Source organism: Zonotrichia albicollis, chromosome 8 (assembly GCF_047830755.1).
Source record: "Zonotrichia albicollis isolate bZonAlb1 chromosome 8, bZonAlb1.hap1, whole genome shotgun sequence".
Classification (NCBI taxonomy): domain Eukaryota; kingdom Metazoa; phylum Chordata; class Aves; order Passeriformes; family Passerellidae; genus Zonotrichia; species Zonotrichia albicollis.
Window position 1 is genome coordinate 29,919,819 of NC_133826.1, and position 19,526 is coordinate 29,939,344.

Sequence of the window (19,526 nt, forward strand, 5' to 3'; positions counted from 1 at the left end):
CACTTGTGCAGTTGGAGCAGATGAGCAGCTCCAACCTGAGGCTGTTTGCTTTTTGCATGAACAGAGTTGCACGATGACAGCGACTTCCAAAAGAGGCTGGCATGAAGCCCCAGTTGCCTTTTCACTAAAAAGAACTGTTAAAAGAGAAACAGGGACTGCTTGAAACTTCCTAATAGATGAGGACGGTTTTTTTTTCTTTTAAATAGATGGAGTCTGCACGCAAAGCATGGGAGAATTCCCCAAACATGGGGGAGAAGAGTTCACCAGTGACCTCAGCAGCATCTCCCATTGCTGGTGGCAGCAGCAGCAGCAGCAGCAACGCTGGGCCAAGCAGTGGCACCTACAGCTCTTTCTCAAGTGCATCAATGCCTCCTATTCCTGTGGCCTCAGTTACCCCCACAACATCCCTCTCAGGTAACTCATGCCAAGGCAGTGGTGTTCCTTGCTTATGTTGGGATTTAATTCCTTTTGGAATTGTTTAATGCAAAGCTAACAAAAAGGTTTGTGCTAGGAATGGAATGTCAGATCTGAGCAGCAACTTCCCAAATAACCTGTTAACTGACTTCACCTGTTTCACTTCAGTCACCTGAAAATAACATTAAACTACTCTCTGCCTAAGGAGAAGGTAAACTTCTCTTGTCTCTGGTTTAATTTTGTTCAGCCAAATGGAGGCAAGCACATAGATTTTGGGGCAGAGGATAATTCTGATGTTTTACTCCTATTTGTACTCTTGCTTTTTAAGTTAAAGCTTCAAGAACTCTCATCAAAACCTATTTGCAAAAGGCAGAGCAAATGTCCAGCTGCCCTTCACAACCACTGCTTGGTTTACCACCTTGGTTTTTGGCAGCAAGCAAAAGCTGCTAAAACTGATTAGCTCTTCATCCCTTGGAATATTAGAATATATCTCCATGAGAGGTGTAGCAGGGTTGCAGCACTTCCACAGTGAATCCACAGACCTGGCTCCATGTTTTTCTTGTGTTGCTGGAAGCAGCTGCATCAGGTTTCAGTGTTCTCTACCAGTTCTGTGCTCACAGAGCTGCCCCAAAACTTGGACCTCTGAATGAGGAGGCTCTGAAATGTCTCTGATTGTTGCATCCCTGGCTTCTCTCCTCCTAGGAGCTGGAACATACACAACCTCCTCACTGAGTACAAAGACTGCAAGCACCTCAGACCCTCCTAACATCTGCAAAGTGAAGCCCCAGCAGCTGCAGACGAGCAGCCTGGCTTCTGCCAGCCACTTCTCCCAGCTGAGCTGCATGCCATCCCTCATTGCCCAGCAGCAGCAGAGTCCCCAGGTCTATGTGTCCCAGTCTGCAGCAGGTAATGCTGTTGGTGCCTGAGAAGCCACACATCTGCTTTTTTTGAAGCTGGAGAGTTGAATTTTGCTCTGCAGTAAAGACAGAATGATGATGAGTGTTCTGTACTCAGAATCACTAATTGTCTTACTGTAAATCTGCACTGCTTTATCAGGAAGTACAAAGGTAGTGCTGTATAGATTGTTGAATAAAAGAAGTTTGAGTCTCTTAATGTACCAATTTTCTGTTGCAGAATTGTAAATTGCTGTTTAAGACCAGGAGTGATTTAGTTTTCTTAAAATGCTACAGTAGTTGAGAGTTGTGACAATTTTCTTTAAGGAAAATGCTGCATCTAGTTAACAATCTAGTTCAATTACATGGCAGTGTTTCATGTTCTTTCCCTTCCTTCACCCAAATGCCTTTTTTGCTCAGAATCTGTTGTTCATCCCTCCAAAATTGTGTGGGATTAGTGATACCTGTGCAAGACTGATAGATTCTGGGGGTGAATTGGAAAAGGTGCCAAAGCTTTTGAGGCAGCCAGAGCTCTGCAGTGCTGCTGCTTCTCCCAGGCCCTCTGGAGCTGTTACAGACTGACATCTCTAATTCTTGATGAAAACCTTTCTAGAGGGGATGGTGTTGGGAATCAGGCACTAAAATCAGGTGCTAATTGTGTTGCTCTTCCTGAGGCACTGCAGCTCAGATCCCAGCGTTCTACATGGACACCAGTCACCTGTTCAACACCCAGCACGCCCGGCTGGCACCGCCTTCCCTGGCCCAGCAGCAAGGCTTCCAGCCAGGCCTGTCTCAGGTACCTGGGCTTCCTCATCCACCCTTTTCCCTCCCTGTCCATATTGCCTTCAAAGTTCCACTAATGATGTGATGAGGCAGGGGACAGTGAGAATAAAGACTGCGAAAAATGAGAACGTCCCTCCCCTTGCTGTCTGTTCTGGTGCAGCAGGCACTGCTTGGTTGTTTCCCATGTATTTGTGAGTGGAAGTTTATCCTCTCAACTTCCATGGCAAAGTTTCTTTCCCTGGGAGTTGTTTCTGTGGCCATGTGAGCACAGGCTTAACTTCATACAAAATCCTATGCAATCTCCAGCAGTTGTTTTATATGCAGATCTGAATATTTCACTCAGTTTCTGCTGGTTGGTTGTGAGGAAAAACATAAAATTCAACTAGAAAGTAATTTTCATGAGGGCAGCAATGCAGCCTTGGGGATTTTTTCATAATGCTACACAAATCCTCACACACATTCAGCTGTAGTTTTTCTAATTTAATATTTTCTCTTCTTTCTAACCTAATTTTAATGGTTTTTATGCAGCCTGCTTCAGTTCAGCAGATCCCCATCCCCATCTATGCACCCCTGCAGGGACAGCATCAAGCTCAGCTGAGTTTAGGAGCAGCACCAGCTGTTTCACAAGCCCAAGAGTTGTTCAATTCCTCCTTACAACCTTACAGGTAGGCAACATGTGCACATTTCTTTGGGGTTTGAGTGTCAGAATTATTGAATTTGGTTCCCTGCAGATTTGTCATATGTGCTCCATAGCTGTCTCATCTTGCTGTCTTCCCCAAATTTTTTTTTGTCTGAGAACTCTGTATGCAGATTGTCTGCCTTGTACAGATGTAGTTGTGAATCTGGGTTAAAAACTGATGCATGATATTTGTATCTTTAGAAACCAGGCTAAAGAGCTGAGAATATCAGTCTGTCGTAGTAAGAGAACAGAAAATGTCTGTCCCTTTAGTTCAGCAGTTTTTATTAATCAAACCAACATTGAGGTCTTGAAACACTGTGAAATTCCAGCTTGAGCTCCTAGGTAGTAAAAACCTCATTGCAGGGTATGTTTCAGAATGTTTTATTTGCTGCAGAAGGTACCAGTAGCACCAGTAGCACTGCACTGGCCCTGACAGACAGACAGACTTCCACTGTGAGCCTCTCAAAGCTCCCTTGCCCTTCCTGGGAAAGCTGCTCCACAGCAGGGTAATTCTGACAGATGTTGTTAGTTCCACTTTGAGAAAGCTGCTTTGGAAGTTTAATGAGAGGGTTTTGCATGGGCTGTAGTTCAGTCTGCTTCTTGCAGTGTAGAAGGCTGAGGCCACAGAAGGTTTAATTAACCACATTTGTATCCTGACTTTGGTGCTTGGCTGACTTTGTGGGACCAAACATTGCTTGTCCTGCTACAGCTGACAAAAGCTGTTGCAAACAGTTGGCTAATTGCAAAAACACAATCAGGCTGGCATGTGGTCCAGATTAAATAAATCTGATCACACACAAACATGGCATTAATGGAGTTCTAACAGTGGGAGTGCTTCTCCCACATAGAAAACTGCAGAGGAGGAGAAACTTGGAGATGTACAGGTTGCTGGTTTAAAACATTACAACCAAAAGTTAAAAGTGAGCTAAAAAACAGCTTGGGGAAAAAAATTTGGCTCCATTGAAGCCAATCCTTTGCATCCAGTGTGGAAGAGTTTTTCCTGTGTTGTGCAGTGAGGGGAGGAAGCTCACACCAGCAGCAGGGAAAGTAAAAGGTGTTTTTACACATAAACACTCTCCTCTGAGCTCAAAAGCTTTCAGAGGAGCCCTTACTTAAAAACTCTTGATTCTTCAGGCTGAAGGTGGCTGCTCACCAAGTTGCTAGTTGGGATGTTCAGATAAATGTTTCTGATGGGCTAAAGCTGTGTGTGGTGCTTTGCTGTGCTGCTTTCAGTCTTCTTTAAACAAACTGCAGCTTCCCCATGCTGCTCACAGAGGGATTGAATAGCTGGTTGAAATTAAAGGCTGTGAGATCTTTTGAAATCTAAACACTCATTTGGAAGCTACCATGGTCAGCATGCAGTGCTTTAAGCTGTAGTAGAAGTTGGCCTGTGGAGCTCTGTGGAGTGAAGAGAACCAAGCATTTCCCTCAGTGACTCAGTGGGGCTGCTCACAGGTGCTTTCCCATCCACCTTGGAGCACAGGAACTAAAAACTGGCATTTTCTGTTACAGTTAATTATCCAAAAATTATTGCAGCATGAACATCAAAATAGCTAATTGTGATTTAAGATTTTAGTAAGAAGCCTCACTGTTTTTTCCTGTGGCCTTCAATAGCAGCTGTTACTTTGTTGTATGCAGAGTAAATTGAAAAAAATCTACCTTTCTCAGGTGAAAATGTGTTCAGTAAAGCTAAGCATCCTAATTCTGTTTAAAGATTATAAACTGTGCTGTTCATTTTGGTGGTTCATTGTTGAGCTGTGTCAGATTTTTTACAAATACCACTTGAATCTCTTACAGATCCCAGCAAGCTTTCATGCAGAGTGGTTTGTCTCAGCCATCCCCAGTGGTTCTGTCTGGCACAGCCTTACACAACTTCCCAGCAGTGCAGCACCAGGAGCTGGCCAAGGCCCAGTCCAGCCTGGCCTTCCAGCAGACCTCCAACACTCAGCCTATTCCCATCCTCTATGAGCACCAGCTCGGGCAGGCCTCAGGCCTGGGGGGCTCCCAGCTCATTGACACTCACATCCTGCAGGTAGGACATGCTCCCTGCAGCCCTTCTGCTCTGGGCTGCCTCAGGACACCAGCTCTGGCTCAGTTTGGGTGGCAGCAGAGAGTATTCTTTTCATTTAATAAATGTATATTAGCTTAATCTCTGAATTGAGGTTTGTTCCCCAGATTACAGTGCTCCTTGTGCTTCTGGCATTAATTAAATTCTCTAATTGTGATAAAGGGCTGTTCCAGCAGCTACAGATAAGAGTTTTATCACAAAGTGAAACCTTCACATTTATCAGCTTCCCTTGCTGGGCTTTCTGTGGCCCTGCTTGCTGCAGCAGAGCTGCTCTCCTGAATGCTCCTGATGGGAGATTTCTCTTCTCTTCTCTTCCTAGGCCAGAGCTACCCTCACTCAGGCTTCAAACCTTTACTCTGGGCAGGTGCAGCAGCCTGGCCAGAGCAATTTCTACAACACTGCACAGTCTCCCAGTGCTCTGCAGCAGGTAAACTATGGCATGGTAAATTTCCTGCATTGTATTCTTCCTAAAAGCATGTCGTGCTTGGTGTTGTCTGTGGGCTTGGAACAGAGGGGAGGGCTGAGACAGCCTCTGATTCTTCCAAAATCAAACTGGAATGTCAATAGTGAAGGCTCAGGTCATGTTGCTCATTTGTCCCTGGCATCCTTCCCTTGAATAGTTCATTTTTCAGTGATGGGCAGATATTCATTGGCACAGGGCTGTTGCTAATTGACTGAGGCACATGATGCCTGGATGGAAGCAGATACCAGGAGAGGTGGAGAGAGAGAGAGGCAAAGTCCAGGTGCTTAATGCAGCCTCATTGTTAATGCCAGTTCTAACTGAGCTGGAAGCCAGGAGTGCTCACAGAAAAGAACTGAGGAGTCAGCAGATAGGTGATCATGCAGGGCAGTAAAATAACTCCACTGATTTGAGGGCTTTGTCACTCTTCTGTGAAAGAACTGCTAAACTGTTCTGTGCAAGCATTCGGTCATATTTAAGGATACTGTCTAGTGGTTTCCATCTTCTGGTTGACTTTTTTATTGAAATGGCTTCCAAAACCAAACTTGGGATGGATTGATTTATTATAGCAGCCTATCTCCTACACTGGAAAAGGTGCCAAGACAGAAATCTAGAAGAGTTGTAAAAGATTGGATGTTGGAAATCCAGCACAGTTTTAAGGACCTTTTAGAGGAGTTGGTACTTCCAGTGTGTTCAGTTCTGGCTGTCTCTCTGATTTTAATCTGTCACCCTTCAGAGCAGAATCCTTGTAAGCCTTTCACATTTGGGAATCTCTCATCATTCTCCTTGTCACCTTTAGAATATGATTTTGCAGATAGTGGATTGTGAGACCAAGGCATGCAGTAACTCCTGCCAGTCAGGTCCCTGCTGTTGTATTTCCATGTTTATCACTACCACTCTCTGCTGGTTTCAGCCCACAGCACAGTGGTAAATGCAAGCAAGGGACAGGCTGTGTGTTTTTGTCATTGTTTTTAAGCTCAAACTGCTGGTTGTTGGAACTCCTGGAAAGTAAAATCTAATTTTTATCCCAGTGTCCTTTGACTAGAATTATTTGAAGTAAACAAATAATAAGCCAGTCCTGTCCCTACCTGTGCCAGAAGTGCCTTTGTTTTTCTGAGTTGAATTAAATTTCCCTGTCACACAGTGAAATCATGTTGAATGATGTTGGAGGCAAGACCCAAATGCCATTGGAGCTGATTATAAAGGCAAACTGAGCAATAAATGCACTTATTTGCTTGCAGCTCTCTGGTTAATAAAGAACTCACTAAGGGATAAAGCTGAGCTAGAGCTAGCAGTGACAGTGACATAATGGCCTTTGTGTGTCTGTCCCTGGTGATTTTGTGCTCTCTCTCTGCAGGTGACAGTACCTTTGCCAGGATCACAGATTTCCCTGCCCAACTTTGGATCCACAGCGCAGCCACTGATAGCCCTGCCCCAGTCCCTGCAGCCTCCACTCCAGCACACCCCTCCACAAGCTCAGGCTCAGAACCTGAGCAGACCTGCCCAGGTGACCCAGCCCTTCCGAGGATTGATCCCAGCAGGAACTCAGCACAGCATGATTGCTGCCACTGGGAAGGTAACAGCACTGCCACAGCTGCAGGACAAAACTCCTGTGAAGCACAGCTGCTTTTTGCTTTGTGTAACCAGCACAGCTACTCATGCTGACTGCTTGTATCTTAAAAGTCTGCCTCAGCTTTAAAAGATGAAAAAGCCAGTCAGGGTTAATGCCTGAGTGACTGGCTCTGTGCATTTAGCTGAGGTTTTGTAGCTAACTTGGTGCTGCTCCATTTGCACTGCAGGAATACCTGGTTTGATAGTACATCATGGACTGGTAGGGGATTTGATGCAGAAGCCATGTGGAAAACAGAACTGAGATGTTGTGGGAGCAGCAGGACTCTGCCAGGGCTGCTGGCAGATTCTGGGCCTGCCTGAGTTGGTTGCTTTGCTTCTGGACTCAAACCAGAGCAGGCTCTTTGGGCTCCGGGGTTTCCAGTGCAAAATGGGGAATTTTAGAGTTTTAGAGGCTTCAGTGGACTCTGTATCAACCATGACCTTAAGAATTGAACTCTATAATCATTGCTGGGGATCTACCTTCCTGAACAGCACAGCCTGGTGCACGTTAAGAATGTAGCATTGTATGCAAGACAGGATCTTTCTGTAACTGAAAAGTCTGGTCTTGCAGCTCAGGAGAACTGAGCGACAGCTCTAGGAAGGAAATACCACTGAAACAGTGCAAGAAACTGGTGTGTCATGGGGGGCATTCTCTCCTCTCCTGTATGTGAAGCTGCTGAGGGGATGTGTGGAGCTGGCTTCCAATCACAAGGTCTCTTGTCTTAGATGGAATCCCAGCTTTACAGGCACCGGGGATTCTCGGATAGTGCGCAGCACTCGGCAGTTGCAGTTCGCTTCCAGGTGAGCACTGGGTGACACCCTGGCCATGGACACAGCTCAGCTGGCTGGCAGCCACAGCAGGGTCCTCCCACCTCTGCACCTGAGATCCCTGCACCTGCTGGCCTCCATTTCAGGGTGATTGTGAATATAAAATAACCCCACAGTCCCAGACATTTAAGCTGCAATACGAAAAATCTCGGGTGTTAATTCCACGTCTTGGACAGTAATGGCAACCAGAATTCCAGACTACCTAGGTGAAGCTTGCATCTCCTCACCCCCAGAGTGTGTATGGTGGTTTTTGCACTGTGCAGTTTTCCAGTTCCATGGGATCTGGCCAAATCTTTTGAGCCTGGCAGTTGTTAGGAGCCCATTTTGCAGGCAGCAGCATGTTTGTTGCTGCAGTTGTCACTGGAAAATGATTGCTCATTTCAGCAAAAATGAGGGAAGAGCTGCAGTGGGATGCTGGCCTTGGATGACTTTCCTGCCCTGCTCTGAGATTCCCATCATGTTGCTGCTAAAGAAAGTCAGCTTAAAACAGCCTCTCATTTCTAAGTGATTTATTGGTGCTGTTATGCTTCATGGCCATGTGTGGAAATACACTGTCCCAAAGACTAATTTATTCTGTTGAGTGTATCTGCAAAATAGCATTCAAGAGTCACTGCTCCAGTTAGTCTGGGGATTGTTTTGCATGAGTGACAGCTCCATTTTTACTGTGCTTTGGCTTTGTTTATTTTTATAGACCTGGACTATTGGGTGATATCCTTCTTCTCAGCGTTTTTCAGGATTATTGCTAAATATTTTCATGTGGTACCTGAGATGGGAGTCTTGGAGAAGGAGATCTCAACCCCAAAACATATTTTTTTTCTTTTTTTTTAGGGCCAAATAGATGAAATGACTCTCAAACCCCCTGTCATTATGCAGGAGGAGCAAGTTAGAAAGCCAGTACCATTGCTGCAAGTGCCAGATAGGGCAGGAAAATTGTACACAGAGGTGCTTGTGGTGCTGGGCCTGTCCTAATTATAAGAGGCTGTTCTGCAGTCAGGCTTTCATCTCCACTTAAGTGACCTCTTTTCATTGAGGTAAGCTAACAGCTGCTTAGCAAATGGAATTTTTTTCATTAGAATTAACGTGTCAATTGCTGTGTTTTTCAGATATCAGAAATGGACCTGAAGGCCTTTGGAGGTGGCATTGATGTTAAACCTGGAACACCACCAGTTACTGGCAGGAGCACGACCCCAACCTCCAGTCCCTTCCGGTAAATCTCCCTTCAGCTCCACATTCCTCAAAACCAGAGCTAGAAAATGGACCTAGTCATGCATGAGCAGCCTTTTCTGGAGGGTGTGAGCTGAGGGGCCACTGATAAATGAGACACTGCTTGATCTGAGCTCATGAGCAGCATTCCAGTAGCTCAGCACATCTGCTGTGTTAAACAGAAGGAAATGGCTCTGAAATAAAAGGTGGAAAATACTTTTTTGGGTAAATGAAGAAACAAGAAGTGGCGAGGAAGATGTGGTTTGGGATAAAACTGTAAGAATTTATCTGAATTGTGGGGTTCAAAGTAAAAAACACTTTAAGGCTTAGCAGTTGTGGCAACAGTTCTGTTAGAGGAGTAAGTGTTGTTGCGAGGTCTGTAAGCTCCTCACAAGTGAAATTAATAAAGAAAACAGACTCCTTTAAGCTTACAAAATATTTATATTGAAATATTGACATTAATAAACAAAACAGACTCCTTTAAGCTTACAAAATACTGGTGTGTGGAGCTTAGCTGGTGTTCCTCTGCTCATTTTGCCAGGAGTGCATCACCCACACCCTCTGTAAGACAAACTCTGTTTCCTGAAGAAGGCTCTTCACTCTTTCTTCTTTTTCTTCTTTTTCACTCTTTTCTCTTTGAGGGCTCTTTGCTGCCCTTCCCCCAGATAATCAGTGAAGCTTCATGTAATTCCTGGTGATTGAACACCTTGGAAGTTTTAGTGGAGGGTCACGTTCTCAGCCAGATAAAACAAGGAGAGCGTTTTGTGTGAATTCTTGAAATCTGTTCAAGTGCATTTTGAAACATGGGACACAGGTCAGGGTAGAAGCAGCTGCATGTTCACTGCCTGCTGGGACAAGCCCTGAGCTTGCTATGGTAGAGCAAAGAGTGGCTGCAAAGGAACATAAGATGGAAATTACATGGAAACTACATCTAAAATCACAAACATCACAAATCTGACATCAGTGTTTGTCTCATGAGTGTTTGGGGGAAAGGGCTCTTTCATACAAACATGCCCTGGACCCTCTTCATAGCCTAAATATTTCTGATTATGATTTCTCCTTGAATTCTGAAGTTCTGAGGGTTTTTTGAGCTTCTATATAGAAAAAGTTTCACACTTTTTTTTAATTCAGACATTGATTCTTCCCCCCTCCAGTGCTGAATTTCTAGTTAGGTTGTAACTAGGGGCAGAAACAACCTCTGAATGAAAGCAGTTGATTTTAACTGGAGTTCTTTCTTTTAGGGCCAGTTCTACAAGCCCTAACAATCAGTCCAATAAAATGAACAGCATTGTGTACCAGAAGCAGTTCCAGTCAGCAGCTGCAGCTGTGAGAATGACACAGCCCTTTCCTGCACAATTTGCACCACAGGTAGGTGATGGTGGCTTCCTGCAAACACATTTGTTCCTCTGTGTCACCCGGTGGCTCTGACTCGACCCTGTCTCCTCAGCCTCTATCATGGGGAGATACAAAATGGCATCCTTAAAATGAAATGGTGTAAGAAACCAAGATCAAAGCAAAAAATTACCTCTGTGATCTTGCTTACAGGTAGTGCTGATTTTGTGGTGTTTAATTTAGAGTTCTGTGCAAGTTGTGAATGATGTAGAACAGATGGTGCTGTGGCTTCCCCAGGAGCTGCAATGCACCTCATCCTGCAGAAACAGGGGAAGGGGAGCAGCTCAGTGTCTCAGAAGGGTCCCAGTGCATCTTTTCCACTTGTAAAGACAAAGCAGATTTTTGTCTCCCTGTTGTTGTGTGTGTGTGTCCCAGCCCTGTTTCTTGTAAAAAAGCAGAAAACCTTGAGAGAGGTACAGGGAGGTTTAGTGCCTGTATTGTAGTTGGGGTTCCTTGTGTTAAGGTGCTCCTTTCTAATTTAAAGTAAAAAGGTGTTTGACTGCACTGGGCTTTACTGTCCAACTTCTGAATGCTTGAACTCTTGATGGAGTCTCTGCAGGGCAGACAAGTGCTTGCTCTGAAGTGCCTGATCAGTATCAAAACTGTAACTGGAAGGTGTCTCAGGGGGAAATGCACAGGGGCAGGTCAGGGTTGCTGGTAGGATTCAGAGGAAGGCAGGCAGGCAGTTTGTGCTGGTAGGACTCAGAGGAGGGAAGGAAGGAAGGCAGTTTGTGCTGGTGGGATTCAGAGGAAGGAAGGAAGGATGGAAGGCAGTTTGTGCTGCCTGGGATTGCTCAGAGCAGGGGGCAGATGAGGCTCCAGCTCACCCAGAGCACAGCTCTGACCTGGTTCATTCCATCCCAGTGCAGGCTCAGTCTGTGCCCAGAGCCCCAGGAGGGAAGGGGGAGCTCAGGCTGTGCTGCTGGGAGGGAGGGAGGGAGGGAGGGAGGGAGGGAGGGAGAGCCCTGTGCCCTGCAGGCAGCAGGGACAGCTGGAGTGGGCCCAGGTGGGGCTGTGCAGGCACAGCTCCTGCTCCTGTGTGAGCTGCTGTCAGCAGTGCTCCTGCTTGTACAGCTCTGCAGTAGCAGTGCCATGAGAATAGGGTGGGTGATACTTCACACTGTTGTCCCTGATTCTCTTTCTTGGGAAAGGGTTAGGGAAGCCTAGGCATGATGGTAAACTACTGCTGAGGAGCCAGGCACCCAGCCCTGGTGACATCAGGGCAGCAGCAAGATGGACACTGCCTGTCTAGGATAAAGTGGCCACTGTGGTCAGTCCTTCCCCTTCCATATGGGAAATGCTTGTGAGGTCACTCCAGTTCCAGTGTCCTCTCTGCAGTAAACTTACTTTCTCCCTCTCTTAAGGCAAAGCAAAGAGCAGAGGTCCTTCAGTCCACCCAGAGATTCTTTTCTGAGCAGCAGCAGCAGCAGCAGAACAAACCCGTAGGAGGCAAAGCCCCCAAAGTGGAGGAGAACGGGAGCAAGCCCAGCGAGGCGATCGCTGACTCTGCCGGAGTCTGCCAGGACAAAGGCGAGGAAAAGGCCACGCCCGCGCCTGCTGCCACACCCAAACCCGTCAGAACTGGACCAATCAAACCTCAGGCAATCAAAACCGAGGAAACAAAATCTTAGAGGCTGTGTTGCCCTGGAGGGGGAGAGGGGAGGGTGGCCGAGGAGTCAGCAGCGTCAGTGGGTGGCCCGAAGGATGAGGAGCAGCCTGCCCTCCCTGCCGGGCTCTGCGCAGCCCCACGGGGCCTGGGTGCCGGCGGCAGAGGTGCCAGCTGAGCCCTGGCTCTCGGGGTCACCCCTGCTCTGACAGCACGAAGGCTGCTTTGGGGTGTGCAGGTGCCACACGTGCTGCCCCCTTTGGCTCGCGCCCGCCCACTTCCCAGAGCCGCAGCCCGGAGCAGCGGCGGCCGTGGGGAGGCGTTTCTGGCTGACACAATGACTCCTTATTCTCTTCAGGCTCTGATCTTCAGCTGCTATTCATCTTTTTATAAACCCCTGAGTATGAGAACATGCAGATCTGAAGATGGTGCTGGGCCAAGTAACGTGTGTTAAGTTTTTAGTGACTTAAGAAGCTTCTATCTTGTATAAACAGAGGGATCCACGCACTTGCCACGCCAGGCTTAACCTAACGCAGAGTAACACTGGCAGTGCTGGATTTCCCTCTGAAGGCAGTGCTTTGCTGGCTGCTGCTGCTTGGATGACAATTTACTGCATTTAGATCACCATATGAAAAAGCTACTTGGCCACCTGTGTCCTCTCCACCCGCTGCCCCCTCAGTGGCTCCCACCCCTGGAGTTGAAGGTTCGTTGCATCAATAGTCAGATTTGTTCCGTTCACCCCTGTCCAGCTGTCTTGGTATGATGCGAGTGGTCCCTAAACGGTTTCCAGTTTCTGTCTGTAACACAGCAACGAGCACTTAAACTGTGTCACGAGAATAAAAGAAACCTTATCAGATGAACGAGAGTTTTATCTCAAAGGTGCATTCTTTATATCAGAGCTGCATCGCACCACCTCCTTGCCCACAGTGTGCTGGAAAGTAGAATCAAGTCAAATAAATGCCTTTTTAATTGTATCCTCTAGTATTCTAGCTGTAGGACAGTACTGTATGATACTTCTGTGAATGTAAGATATCCTGTACCTGCTTATGATATGTAGTAGTGACTGTGCTATACTGGAGCTGTTTTTAATAATGTTATTCTAGAGGTTTTTTTCCAGACAATGATTGAAAAAGCTAATAAAAAGCACCAGGTACCACATCAGTAGCAGAATTTGCTGGTTTTTTCTGGGATTTTTTTCTTTTTTTTTTTATGTTTTTTGGAAGGAAGAGTTGAAAGTCTAATGTGTATAATTTTGTTCAAATGACTGCAGAAGCTGGAAAGGCTATTGCTGCTATTGATGCCTAGTGAATCGCTATTGGTTATCTTTTTATATAAATATATATATAATTTGAATTTTTGGAAACTAGCTGTGATGTCAACTTTGGAAAAAAGTATCCCACTTGTAGTGTGAGTTGGCATTGTACAGAAATTAACAGCCATATTGGTCTAGAAATGTTAAACTTAATTTTTTTTCCATTTGTACAGGGGTAACGCACTGTATGAAATATGTACGGTCTTATTTACATGGGTTTGATTACAGAAACTAATAAAGTATTCTCTAAATAAAGCCCCTGGCTGCTCTCATGATTCTGCAGGAGGCAAGCAGTGCTCCCAGGGGGAGAGGATTCTGAAGGAAAATGCTCCCAGAAGCTCCTTTGTTATCCTGGCACTTTCCAGCCCTTCTCCAGCCAGGGGCTCGCAGGACGTGGCCACCACTGCCCCAGCAGGAGCTTGGAGGTGTTTGCTGGGAATTCCATCTCCAGCTGATGGAGCTGGCATGGTGCCACTTGGCCCATCAGCCAGTGATGCCCTGAGTTTGAGCCTTCATATTTTCCAGATTCTGTTCTGCATTTGTGTATAACTCTGGAGTCCATAGAAAGTGTTGGCAGGTTCTCCTCACAGCTCAGTCCCACAGAACAATCCTTTTCCAGCCCCACAACCAAGGGCACCACTGCTTCAGGCCCAAAAAGTGCCAACAACAGGGAATGGAGGAGAGCAAACTGAGAGGATGGGACTGCACAACCTGTGGCTGGAATTGGACAAGGAATCCCAAGATGGAAATGGACCAAAACTTAGAAAAGTGTGAGAACTCCTGACCCAGGGTCCATCTTGGGTGTAGCCACAGCTGGGCTCTGGTACTGCCCAAGGTGTATACTGTAAAGGCCTTTAATAAATCCCTGCTTTATTCCTTTAATAAATCCCTGCTTTATTCCTTTAACAAATCCCTCCTGTATTCCTGTAGCTCTGCCCAGCCCCTGCTCCAGGGAGCCTCCCAAGGCAGCAGCAGCAGCAGGGGACAGGCAGGAGTTGAGGGAGCCCTGGCCACCAGAGGGAACTTGCTTCCCACAAACACCAGGAACTTTGGGTGTCGCTCTCTGGGGAGTAATTCCTGCCTGGGGAGAAGGTGCTGGCTGGCTCTGCACCTTTGCTGCCCAGGTTGGTTTTGTTCAGGGTAAAACTGCAGCAATGTGGAGTAAATCAAAGGTGCTGGAATCCACAAATGGAGCCATGGGCAGAAGGAAGCTGTGGGCAGGTCACACACGGGGTAAATCACCTTTTTCACAAGGTAAATCACCTTTTTCACAGCTCAGTAAATGCTTGGGAAGGAGGGTGGACATGGGGCTCTGAGTGAATGTGGACACTGCTTCCATCTAGAAACATTCTATAAAAGTAACTGAGGTGTGGTGATGCTTCCCTGCTTTGAGGTTGCCCTCAGCCTGTTGGACACCCCAAAACTGGGAACTCATTCCCCAGAGTGTTCTATTTTTAAAGAAGTGCTGCTAAAAGGATTCATGTTCAATTCTGTAATAGTAATTCCATTGGGAAATCAGAGGAATTTCCCACAGTCGGCTGTGGGAATGTACCAGGCTTTGGACTATTTTGTGCTCAGAGCAGAACAAGGGGAGTATTTCTGCAGAAGTTTAATTAAAGTTTGGGCATTTTGTGCCTCTAAATAACCCAGGTTTGATGTGTGCCTCTCCAAAACCCCAAACCACGCCAGCTGCCTTGAGGCCAGGTGGAGCTTTCAGTCATTGACCCCGCTTGATTGAATATTTTATGACATTTAATCAGATAACTTTGCTCCTGGCTATTTACACTGGAGTAGCTCTTGCTTTTTTTTAATTTGAGTGGGATTTGGCTTGTAATCTCTTTTCTAGGACTCTGGTCACCAGAAATAATTGTGCTGAACCTCACAGAAATTAGGAAACAATTTTGTTTGGGGAATTCAATTTTTTTTTCCCCCTAATAATGTTGAGGCTGTGAAAAGGTCATAACTATTCTGCAGGGTGAGAGCCAGAGGGGGTTTAAATGTGACTGGAGCCAGATCCAGCAACCCCCTGGGCTCAGGCTGCCTTCTTGCTGGGATGTGGGCAGGCAGGGCTTGTTTTCCCAAAGCCTGTTAAGTAAAGCAGTGTATTCAGCGCTGTTCAGCTGCAGCCCAGCTTTCTGGAAATCCTGTGTACATTGGCTTGTCCTCCTTTATTTTCTCAGGCAATTAAGAGATGCACTGGCCGCGGCTTGGGGCGGAGCTGTCTGCCCTCGGTGTCTGGGCCCAGCGAGGCGCTGCTGCCGCTGCCGGGGCTCTGCTCCAGCCCTGCCCTTCATCCCGCCCTGCTCTGGCACAGAAATGCCTTTCCCCAGCCTTGGTGCCAGCTTTGCTGGGCACTGCTGGCCCTGCCTGCCGCCTGCTCGGCTCTCCCCAGCTCTGCGTGTGACAGTGACAGGGCTGATGTGTTCCTGGCCCTTGCTCAGGTGAGATTCCTGCCCAGGAGCAGGAATGGGTCTTTCAGCCTCCTCCCTCTGTGCTGGGCTCCCCCCTGCAGCTTCCCAAACATTCCTCACATGTATCAGCCCACTTTTTACAACCAGCTCGTATTTTTCCAAAATAAAGCCTGGGGATGATGGATAAACCAAATGCTTCATTGTGATATGCAAACATACAGTGCTGCTACACTTAAGAAAAGAGTCAGGACAGCAGAGGGGTGAAGCATCTCCCTGATCATCACAAGTGTCCCACTGTGTTCTCTGGCCTTTTCCACTGCTCCAATAACTGGTGTGTTGCTGTCAGGAGCTGCCTCCCAAACTGTGGCATTTTCCTGCCTGTAGGTGCACCAAGAGTGGCACCAACCCACCACACTCCTTGGAAAACAGCCTTGGAAAAACAAGGTGTGAGGCAGCAGAGGTGCTGGGCAGTGTTTATTGGGCCAGGACCCCATGCAGCCCCTGGGGAATGTGGTTGCTGCTGCCCCAGGTGCCAGAATGGGAAAGAAGCTTCCTCCTAGAAGCTTTCTACAATAAACAGATAAAACAGCATGGTTTGGGCTGGCTGGGGAGAGCTGCTGGCCTGGGATGGCTGCAAAGCTGAAGCACAAGGCTGGAAGGGCTGGGGACTGAGAGGCCACCCGGCTGCAGGTGCTCTGCCAGCACTCCTCACCCCTGCTCTCCTGGCTGCCTTCTTCCCTCAATAAAACAAGGCTTGTGCAATGCGTGTCTGTGTTTTCTGCTGCTTTTGAGCCCACTCGATGAGTTCTGGAGGTGGCTGAGCTCCAGGATGCCCTTGGGCACTGGGAGTGTGGGATGCCAGCGGAGGCTGTGGGATCTCTGCAGGGCTGGAGCCTGGAAACAACAAACCCTGCCCCGCAGAGGGGCTCGCTGCTCACAGCTAGGGAAACACGTTTATTTTAAGGCAGGATCCTCCTGCACAGCCCTCCCCATGCCTGAGCCCTCCGTGCTCCACATTCACGGCCAGGCTGGGTGCTCAGGGAGGTGCTGCAGCAGCTCAGGGCTGGGCACTGCGGGGACCCATCCGGACCCCCCCGAGGCTGCTGAGAGGCACTTCCCTGGCTCTGGAGCAGTGAGCGCCTCCTCTCTCTCTCTGCTGCACAACGCGATGTGGCGGGGCAGCACCCCGAGGCTGTGGGAGGCGGCGCTCCCGGGGGACAGGGGGAGGGAAGCGGGGTGCCAAGGCACGCACCGAGCCCCCGGGGGCTGAGCCGGCGCACCGCCAGCCCGGGCTCACGGCCGGGACAGGCGGACGGGGTAGGTGACCATGTTGAAGCTGTCCCAGGCGAAGAGCTGCCGCTCGGCAGGGTTGTAGTCCAGCATGCTGAGGTAGCGGAAGCGGTTCTCGAAGGGGATGCTGAGGGCACGGCTGGTGCCCGTGGCGGTGTCGTAGGCGAAGTTGATGGTGGCGTTGGGCGCAGAGTAGCTGCTGACGGTGTAGAGGGTGCCGCAGATGAGGAAGGAGTTGGCCACCCCCCGCTTGCGGATGTTGGTCTCCCAGGTCCGACGGATCTCCAGCGTCTCGGGGTCCAGCTTGGAGAGGACGATGGCTCCCCGGGCCTTGTCGGTGCTGTAGATGACCCAGAGCCCCGTCTCATCCACAGCCAGGTCGATGTCGGTGTAGCCCCCCCAGGAGTAGGGGTACTGCCCGTGGTAGCCGGCGCCGGGGATCTCCCTCTCGGCCGTGATGCTCTCGCCCCGCAGGTCGTAGCGGGCCACGGAGCGGGACTGGCGGGGCTGGAAGAAGAGCCCGCCGCGGTAGATGACGGCCCCCGTGCTCTCCAGGGGCCGCGGCAGGATGTGCACCTTGGCGGGGTAGCCCCGGGCCAGCTGCTCGGCCTCCTCGTACTGGAAGAGCTGGCGCACCTCGGTGCCCACGGTGTCCACACGCCACGTGTTGTCGCGGGTGAAGGGCGGCACGGGCTCGGGGTCCTTCATCCACACGCCGTACTTGCCCGCGATGGAGTCCGCCCGGCCGAACACCACGGGCTCCCCCACCCACAGCAGCTGGCCGCAGCCTGCTCGGGGACACGACGGGACACGGAGCGGTCACCGCCAGCCCCTCGGCAGCGGCGGGGCGCGGGGCCGGTCCGGTGCCCGTACCTGAGTCCTCCTTGCCCGGGCGGGCGAGAGCCGTCTCCTCCAGCAGCCGGGACACGGGAACCTCGCTCCTCTCCGACTGCAGCTCCTGGTAGCTCAGGGGCTGCGGCTCCCAGCGCGGCGCTGCAGCGGGGCCAGGCACAGCGTGAGCGGGCTCAGCCAGCCCCCCATAGTGCCTGCCTGGCCCTGCCGCCCTCGGGGGCTCAGCCAGCCCCTCACACCGCCTGTCCCTGCCGCCCTCGGGGGCTCAGCCAGCCCCTCACAGCCCTGCCTGTCCCTGCTGCTCTCGGGGGCTAAGCCAGCCGCTCACAACCGCCCTCGGGGGACTCCGTGCCGGGTTGCTGCCCCCCGAAATGCCGATGCCTTTGGCAGGAGCCCAGTGCCCCCTCCACTGCAGCGGGGCACATCTGTGACCATTCTCTTTGGGGGATACTCCTAAGAGCCCAGATGAGCACGGTACCCTGCATCCCCCCTCTGCTGCGGGGCAGGCGGGGTGGGGAGGGAGGCATGGGACAATGGGCTGTGATCTCCCAGCGCGGCTGAGCCCACCAGGGTCCCCAGGAGCGGGGGGCAGCAGTGGCGGCACAGCACGGAGGCCGCACGGGGACCCGGCCAGAGGGAAGGAGCCGGCGGCAGGGATGCGCAGGGCTCCCGGTCCCGGCACTTACCCTTGGCGGGGGCACGCAGCGTGTCCCGGCTGGGCCCCTCTCTGCCGGGGGGGCAGCGGGCGGCCCGCAGCCGGGTGATCTCCTGGGCGCTGCTCTCCAGCCGCCTGCCCAGCTCCTCTTTCTCCCGCTCCAGCCGCCCCTTCTCCTCCTCCAGCCGGGACTTGGCCCGTAGCAGCTCGCCGTACGCAGCCTCCAGCCCGGAGGCTTGCTGAGAGTCCCGTGCGCCCCCCGGCTCGGCTCCGCGCGGCCCCGAGCCCCCCGCTCCTCGCTCTCGGCTCTCCAGCCGACTCAGGCGGGCGGCGAGGGCGGCCAGCTCGGCGCGCAGCTCGGGCACGCCGCCGGCAGCCTCGGGGCAGGCGGCCTCCACGGGGCTGGCCACCGTGAAGGAGTAGGTGCAGCGCCCGGAGCTGTCATGGGCGCGGCGGAGGAAGGCGGTGTCCGCCCGGCCGCCCAGGGCCACGGAACCCCAAAGCAGCAGCCAGACCCCCAGCATGGCCCCGGCGCCCCCCTCTGAGCGCGCCGGCCACCAGCGCCCGCATTTATAGAGCAAGAGAGTCGGGGCGGCGGGGGGCGGGCGAGCCGGAAGCTTCCAGATGCCTGCGGGGGCACCGGCACTGCCCCGCCGCCTCCCCGGGGCCGAGGCCGTGTGCCAGGGGTGACGCCGGGGCGGGCGGGCCCGGGGCCGAACCCACTGGGGCCGCTCGGGGCCGGGGCCTGAACAGAACCCGCCGGCCCCGACCCCGCCTCAGACCAGCCCCCGTTCAGGCTCAGGCTCAGGCTCAGGCTGGCCCCGCCTCACCTCAGGCTGGCCCCGCCTCACCTCAGGCTGGCCCCGCCTCACCTCAAGCTGGTCCCGCCCCAGAACGAGCCCGCCCCGCCTCGGGCTGGTCCCTCCCTGTTTCCCGGTGGTGTCTCCGCCCCGGCCCGCCCGCCATCGGCAGCTCGGCGCTCGGCGCGGCGGGCGGAGCGGTCGATGTGAGCGGGCTCTCCGGCACCGGCCATTTCCCGCCGGCCCGGCCCGGCCCGGCCCGCTGAGTG

At 51.0% G+C, this 19,526-nt stretch overlaps 2 protein-coding genes across 14 annotated transcripts in view; one reads left to right on the forward strand and one right to left on the reverse strand.

Annotated features, from left to right (window-relative positions):
* The window catches only part of PRRC2C (proline rich coiled-coil 2C), a 63,686-nt gene extending 50,182 nt beyond the window's left edge, over positions 1-13,504 (forward strand). For 7 of the 13 annotated variants that reach the window (XM_074546442.1, XM_074546451.1, XM_074546449.1 and 4 more), the window contains 11 exons: positions 207-414; positions 1,117-1,320; positions 1,982-2,103; positions 2,619-2,755; positions 4,567-4,801; positions 5,157-5,279; positions 6,655-6,873; positions 7,635-7,709; positions 8,840-8,943; positions 10,181-10,307; positions 11,696-13,504. In XM_074546442.1, the coding sequence (XP_074402543.1) occupies positions 207-414; positions 1,117-1,320; positions 1,982-2,103; positions 2,619-2,755; positions 4,567-4,801; positions 5,157-5,279; positions 6,655-6,873; positions 7,635-7,709; positions 8,840-8,943; positions 10,181-10,307; positions 11,696-11,962 (1,821 nt within the window). In that variant the 3' untranslated portion in view covers positions 11,963-13,504. The remainder of the gene's footprint in view (positions 1-206; positions 415-1,116; positions 1,321-1,981; positions 2,104-2,618; positions 2,756-4,566; positions 4,802-5,156; positions 5,280-6,654; positions 6,874-7,634; positions 7,710-8,839; positions 8,944-10,180; positions 10,308-11,695) is intronic. The other 6 variants (XM_074546450.1, XM_074546453.1, XM_074546445.1 and 3 more) reach the window with 5 other exon arrangements.
* MYOC (myocilin) lies at positions 13,074-19,524 on the reverse strand. Its single transcript, XM_074546462.1, has 4 exons — positions 19,288-19,524; positions 18,489-19,254; positions 17,824-17,943; positions 13,074-17,738 (listed from the first exon to the last, which is right to left on the reverse strand). Exons 2-4 carry the CDS (start codon positions 18,979-18,981, stop codon positions 16,954-16,956), a joined length of 1,398 nt encoding a protein of 465 aa, XP_074402563.1. The 5' UTR covers positions 18,982-19,254; positions 19,288-19,524; the 3' UTR covers positions 13,074-16,953.
* Positions 19,525-19,526: the final 2 nt, after the last annotated feature.